Source organism: Lactuca virosa, chromosome 9 (assembly GCF_052849685.1).
Source record: "Lactuca virosa cultivar CGN04683 chromosome 9, Lactuca_virosa_CGN04683_v6, whole genome shotgun sequence".
NCBI classification, from domain to species: Eukaryota; Viridiplantae; Streptophyta; class Magnoliopsida; order Asterales; family Asteraceae; genus Lactuca; species Lactuca virosa.
Window position 1 is genome coordinate 160,218,730 of NC_136434.1, and position 6,667 is coordinate 160,225,396.

The 6,667-nt window shown below is 32.2% G+C and overlaps 1 protein-coding gene and 1 long non-coding RNA gene across 2 annotated transcripts; both read right to left on the reverse strand.

Moving 5' to 3' along the window:
* Positions 1 to 613: 613 nt before the first annotated feature.
* Positions 614 to 3,174, reverse strand: LOC145137994 (uncharacterized). Its single transcript, XM_079072138.1, has 4 exons — positions 2,671 to 3,174; positions 1,278 to 1,506; positions 951 to 1,075; positions 614 to 857 (listed from the first exon to the last, which is right to left on the reverse strand). Exons 1-4 carry the CDS (start codon positions 3,031 to 3,033, stop codon positions 771 to 773), a joined length of 804 nt encoding a protein of 267 aa, XP_078928264.1. The 5' UTR covers positions 3,034 to 3,174; the 3' UTR covers positions 614 to 770.
* Positions 3,175 to 5,439: 2,265 nt separating this feature from the next.
* On the reverse strand, positions 5,440 to 6,336 carry LOC145138501 (uncharacterized). Its single transcript, XR_013721556.1, has 2 exons — positions 6,062 to 6,336; positions 5,440 to 5,900 (listed from the first exon to the last, which is right to left on the reverse strand). It is a non-coding gene; the product is annotated as an uncharacterized LOC145138501 (long non-coding RNA).
* Positions 6,337 to 6,667: the final 331 nt, after the last annotated feature.

Here is a 6,667-nt window from a genome sequence, read left to right on the forward strand (position 1 = left end):
CAGTAAACCTAAGTTGGACAACTTTGGTCTAACATAGGTGTTAATCTCATTACTCATCTGCCAAAAACCCCCTGTACATAAAATAACAAAACTCATATTTTCTTTGAAAACAAATTTCTAACACTAAAACCGATCTAATATTGCAAATGAATCTAAAAAAAATGAAAAAAACCGTTTATATCACAAAAAACCGTCGCTAAAAGCCTTGTAACCACCCATTCCGCGGAGCACCTCGTCACCTCCTCTGCGGAGGCTTTAATCAACATCCAAACCAATCCCTCCGCGGAGGGCTTAATGTCTCCGCGGAGATATCTATGCGGACCAATATTAAATTAATTAAAAAGTACAACATTTAACCTCTCCGCGGAGGATTCATTGTTCCGCGGAGGTCCGCAGAAGGTCCTTCGCGGAATGCATGTCTATATCCGGAATTGTCATTTTTCATGTCTAAATTTTGAAATTACTCTCCATTTTTTGACTATAGCCGATATTTTCCCATATATATATATATATATATATATATATATATATATATATATATATATATATATATATATATATATATATATATATATATATACTTACACACACCATGGTAAATGCTCTGAAAGAGTTGAACCATGCAAAGTCACTAAAACTTGTATGCTCGATGGTAAACACGTAAACAATTTGTACAAATTTGACTTGTAACTTGACTACAATAACGTCTTGTGCCACAAATATTCCGCCTTCGGTAGATGTAAGTTGGTTGCTAGTTCTGTGATGGTGTTTTATGAGTTGGCGACTGCTTTTGTTAAGTTGGCCATGTATGTGATGTAAATCGTCCATACATACGAGAACGAGTTGCTCACGAGTGGCTGCATTGTTCAAAACCAACATCAAAACTCAATATATATATTTCTAATAATTTCTAAATAATAATAATAATAATAATGTAATATTGGTATTACCTGTAAAGGAACTGGGACGAATCTGAAGATAATAAACTCACACATCGGCCAATACATAACATTATTGATCATTGTTGGCAACATGTCTCGTTTCAAACGAGCTACAATTTCTGTACCTTTTTCACCTGATAGATTTAATAGATTTCAACATCAGTTTTCAATGACACGACATAAATTCAAGATTTAGACATCAATTTTGGAGTCTATACCTTCTTTATAAGGACCCTTTTCGAGAGAAAATCAATAACTCAACGTATATATCATTCAAGGCTACTATTATATAAGGGAACAATGTATAGTATGGATAACATGAAGGGTAATATATACCTTGTAAGGCTGCATTGATTGAGAAGAATACAGCCATCATAATAGGTCCATATACTGCTTGTCCCATGAATATCTTTTTAAACGTTGTAAAAACGTCTTTCTTAGGGAACACTCTTGACAAGAAGTTGAACCATAAATGTAGCGTGGGACCTAAAATGATCATTCCATATCCAGCCATACGACAAGTACGAATGACATCATAAGGCTCTAATGATTGCCTTGTCATTGTCTGAAGATGGTGTTAGAATGGATATTAAACATCACACTACTACAATCGCTTGAAATCAATAAGTGAATGAAAAAATGTTGTTTGTTATGGATGATGGAATGGAATATAAATCATTCTTAAAGGAAAGAGATTCCTTCCGTTATGTTAGTTTGTATTCCTTATCTAGACGATGTTTTTCTTTTCATTCTACCATGGAATGTATTGACTGAGCTTATATGTCTATTTCATTTTTTTTGCCATTCTATTTCATCCAAGAATTTGGTGGAAACTAGATATTAGTTTTCAATCAAAGAATATCGTGGATGAATATCAATACACGAAAATATAAATTCGACTTGAAAAGATGAAATAAACATGTAGCGTCATAAATATAAGCTATATTATTCATATGATAGGGAGAGTAATTGTAATTGTTTACATTATATGATCATACTATAATAAAAAATATGGCGAAAAAGAGTAGTTGTGGTTGTGAAACCCCTATTTGTACCCAAAAGTTTCCAAGGACTATTTCTTGTGTTTAAATGAATCAAAGGAATCTAGAAATTTCTGAAAATGAACATTTGATTAAATGTTAACGATGAAAAAACTGATGACAAAAAGTGATAATAGGAGAATTAAACTTTAAAGAACTAAATCTAAAGGAGACTAAAGGTGCGTCTGTTTTTGAATTTTGAAAAAGTTTATTACAAAAGGCGATCATAGAAGGATTAAAATATTAACGAAATGTAATGCGTTTGGTTGTCATATTGAGGGAATTGGATTCCTGTAAAAGCTGTATTTGATTGATTTTTATTTTTCGTGAAGGTGTAAAGAATAAATTCCGAATTCATTATCTTTATTAAAATCTCAATATGATTAAACTATATATTTGTAACGATTGTCGCCCTTCATTTTCAACCAATAGCAAAATTATTTATTTTCTTATCTATATACGTATACATATTTAGATCTATATACAAATAATTATTTAATTATGCTTTTGTAATTCATTTCATATATGGATTTATAAAACAAAAAATAAACTATAAAAAATCAATAAAAGGTATTTCTGTGTCATTCGTCGTTGTTGATATTCTTAGATCCTATTCCGCTTTTTTTGTCATTCAAACATGTGATAGGTAAAAGTTTAGTTATAATTGCTATTAAAAGAGGAAAACAAACCTGAGATGTTAAATCAGCAGCAGTGTAAACTAAGGAAGCTGTGACGCTTTTAATAAGAATAGGTCGTGTTTTAATCATCTCCAAATACCACCGAACAACTCCACTATTCGTGATCGAAGCTAATAGTGTTGTACTATAGGTTTTAGTACTTATAATGCTATGAACTGGAACATGAAACTCCATCTCTTTCGTTCTTCTTCCATTAAATCGGCTATAAAAAGCCTTGGAGACTTGTAGTTCTTGTTGGACATGGATTTTATGTATTGGAACACCGACTGAACCTGAAATGGAATGCCTTCGCCATATGGTGTTCATGTAGTGGTGAACTTTGTAGCCATTTCTAAAGACACTTGAGTTCATCATTTTGTAAGAGAAATGTGTCTATGTGATTGTGAATGAGGTTTTTGGTTGAGTGAATGGAAGAACAAGGCTTTTTATGGCTTATGAGAGAGGGATAGGAGGCATGTGTTACTCGATTCGATTTGATTTTTGTGTCTCTTGAGTATAATAATTAACGAATTAATCGTTTAATAATTTTGATTTGAACTTTGTGGTACAAACGTTACTTTTTCATGTACAAGTCAATCCTTTTAGGAGATTCTTATCTAATTTTAAATGTGTTGATGGATTCAAAGTTTGCACACATAATCCACATGGTTCGTAGAAAATGAATTGTCATATGAAATTAAGACATGGAAAATTTGAAACATTAATCAATTCAGCCTTTAAGATGGTTAGTAAATTTTATATCACCTAAAAGTAATTATATAATTTTGCGTTTAATAATTATTTAAATAATGCTTAAATGTGTATAGTTTTGTCATAAAGTTACAGACAAAAATATCATAATCTAAAAATCCGAAAAAAAATGCTACTTTCCCATTTTATCCATATTTGATGATATATATAGTGATTAATATTTAATAACAAAATTAAATTGTCTACATATAATAGCCGAAAAGATTAATAACATAAAATAACAACCAATTTGTATATTTTTTGCTCTTGGATAACACATGTTCCTTTTTAAGTATTTAAGCCAAGAAAATCTACGAAACTTATTATTTAAGGAAAGGTTGATGATTTTAACCAATTATTGGTTATATTATATTGACATGAAGTGTTGACTTGGTTATAGCGTAAAGTAATGGTGGTCCAACATCACGTCTATTCGTTAGTGGTTGCCGTTTAATGAAATTAACCTTACAAATTTTCTACTTTTGTTTTATATATAAAGCAATAACATAAATTCTTGTATTTCAAACTTGACTAGCAAACAAACAAATAATCTAGCAATTAATATTGTGAACTAATATTGAGTCATTAGTAATATCAAAGGCAAGCAAAACGGATAAATAATATTAAGAATTAAATGTCGAATCATCGTAGATTATAAATCTTTAGTAATATCAACGTAAAGTTTTTTATATTATTATTATTACATTGCCAAGTTTCGTTCAAATCAGAATGATTTTTCGCGATCAAGCCTGACTATAGTCGGATGAAAAAAAAAAAAAAACTAACCAACTTACTATTTCTTTTATAACGTCTAACAAAATTGTGTGATCAAGTCGCATGAATGGGCTGTGATGATGCTTCGAGTAAACAGAAAACGTAGTTTGTTTGACTAAAGCATTATTGTTGCAACGGCAAATTAATAACCAATGTTTTAAAAACCGGTTTGAACCGGCCGGTCGAACCGGTTGGACCGGGAACCGGAGGAGAGAGCGGTTCAACTATCACTGGTTTTACATTGATTTCTAAACCGGATTGAACCGGCTGGTCTTTAGAAAAACCGGTTGAACCGGTCAAAATAAACCGGTTGAACCGGTTAAACCGAAAAAAAACATGAAAAAGAACCATTTATATAATAAACATTGGTGATTTTTTTCATATCTATTTGGTTTTCTCAAAATAAAAATATATGATAAATGTTATAAAGTTTTTTAATGTGTTTTTATTCATCCAAAACCATATTTAGTTTCGGTATTATACTTTATTTTCTTTTTGACGTATATAGATTGATGTAAAACACTAAAACTTATGGTTATATGTTATTTTAATGTATTTGGATTTATCTACAACTTATTTTTATATGCATTTTTAATGTTTGAACTTGTAAACATCAAATTCATGATTTATATATGTATGTATGTATAGAAAAATAGAAAAAAACATGAAAAATATAGAAACCGGTTCACTTGACAGTCGAACCGGTAAAACCGGTTGAACCGGGAACCGGTCACTATACCGGTTCAACTAAAAAATCGGTTTTTAAAACATTGTTAATAACCCAGGCCACTTAAAAACAATATTGCCACGTGTGCGATTAAACACAATTGATTTCTTATTAGTTAAGATGTCATTTTAGTTTCAGTGACGTACTTCCGAATATGCCCCTGCAATTGGAATGCCATATACTTGTGGTGTTACCTAGAATATAGGGTAAATTACACGAGTAGTCCTTATGGTTTGGGGTTATCTGTGCGCTTGGTCCCTAAGACTTTTTTTTAACTCGTATGGTCCCTAGAATGTATTTTTGTTGCATGTAGGGTCCCCGATATACCTAAAATTACTATATTACCCTTTTTATTTTGTTATTTTGTTGTTTATTTCTTAATTATATATACAAAATATTTAATAATAAGGTGGGTCCCATCCCATCACACCCCACCTATTCTCGTCCTTCTCACTACCGCTCCGGTTTCCAATCTCTAGATGAACCTCCGACCAAAAAACCATTGGCGACCATCCCTTCCTCCGGCAAGCTTAAATACAAAACCAAATTCAATCATATATTCAATCATAGTGACTTGTGATGAAACCCAGAAATTGAGAAATCAAAATAAAAATTGAAATCAAAATCCCACTATAACCACCTGATGTCCTACTTTTTGCATCTGAAACCACATAAATTGAAATGTTTGAAACCCAATAGACGATGAATCCTAGAAATCGACCATGGTCTCAAAGACAAAGATCAATTTTCGTGAAGATGAAGAAGATCGATGATATGAAATGGATGTTTGAAACCCAAAAATTCAGTTCCATGTAAGAGAAGAACATCAATGGAGATGAACCCATCTGAGAAGAAAATCTACAAAGAAGATGATATCTGAAACAACGTCGGATGGATCTCGTTCGTTGGAAGGTGACTGTAAGTCGATTTCTGGATCAAAACTGATGAGGCTGAATTCCATAACCAAATCGATGAGGCTGAATTTCACCACCTGATGCAAATCGATTTCCACAACCAAATCGATGAGGCTGAATTCAAACATTAAACTAAAATTCGATCTCAAACTGATATCAAACTCAAAATCGACTCTGAAACTCATAACTAAACCTTAAACTAAAATCAAAGTTGAAATCAAACATATAGGTGATATACGGTTGGTTTGGGGCACCGACAAGGGAAAAGGGCGGCGTTCGAGAGCCTGCTTCACCTCTTCCTTCTCCGACAAACGTCGTCAATATGCTCCGATATTTTTGTGGGTGAGCCAGTTGGCCTTGAAGGAAGAACACGAGGGGAACCACCATCATTGGACGTCGGTGGCGGTGGTCGATGAGGGAAGACGCCATGGATAAACCTTGAAGACGAAGACAACAGTTGGGAGAAAATGTGTAATGGGGAATAAGGATGTGGGAACATTAGATTAGGTTTAGGATACTTTTTTTAAAATTTTTTTTAATTCTTTTATATAATAATAAATTAGAAAAACAAAAGAAAATAAAATAAAATAAGGGTAATATAGTCATTTTAGGTCTAGGGACCCAACGTGCAACAAAAATACATTCTAGGGACCGTCCGAGTTAAAAAAAAAATGTTTTTGGGACCAAACGCGCAGATTGCACCAAACCACAGGGACTTCGTGTAATTTACCCTAGAATATATACATGTCTTTGTTTATTATTAAGGAACAGGAATCCTTAATGAGAATCACGATTTTTTTTTCTGTTATAAATTTATAGTTTTTATACAGATGTAGCTCCAATT

Coding starts and splice junctions, on each gene's coding strand:
- LOC145137994 (XM_079072138.1), bottom strand. CDS start 3,033: ATGATGAACTCAAGTGTCTTTAGAAATGGCTACAAAGTTCACCACTAC. Junction 1,076..1,277: donor AATCAATGCAGCCTTACAAG/GTATATATTACC, acceptor TAAATCTATCAG/GTGAAAAAGGTACAGAAATT. Junction 858..950: donor TCGTCCCAGTTCCTTTACAG/GTAATACCAATA, acceptor TGAACAATGCAG/CCACTCGTGAGCAACTCGTT.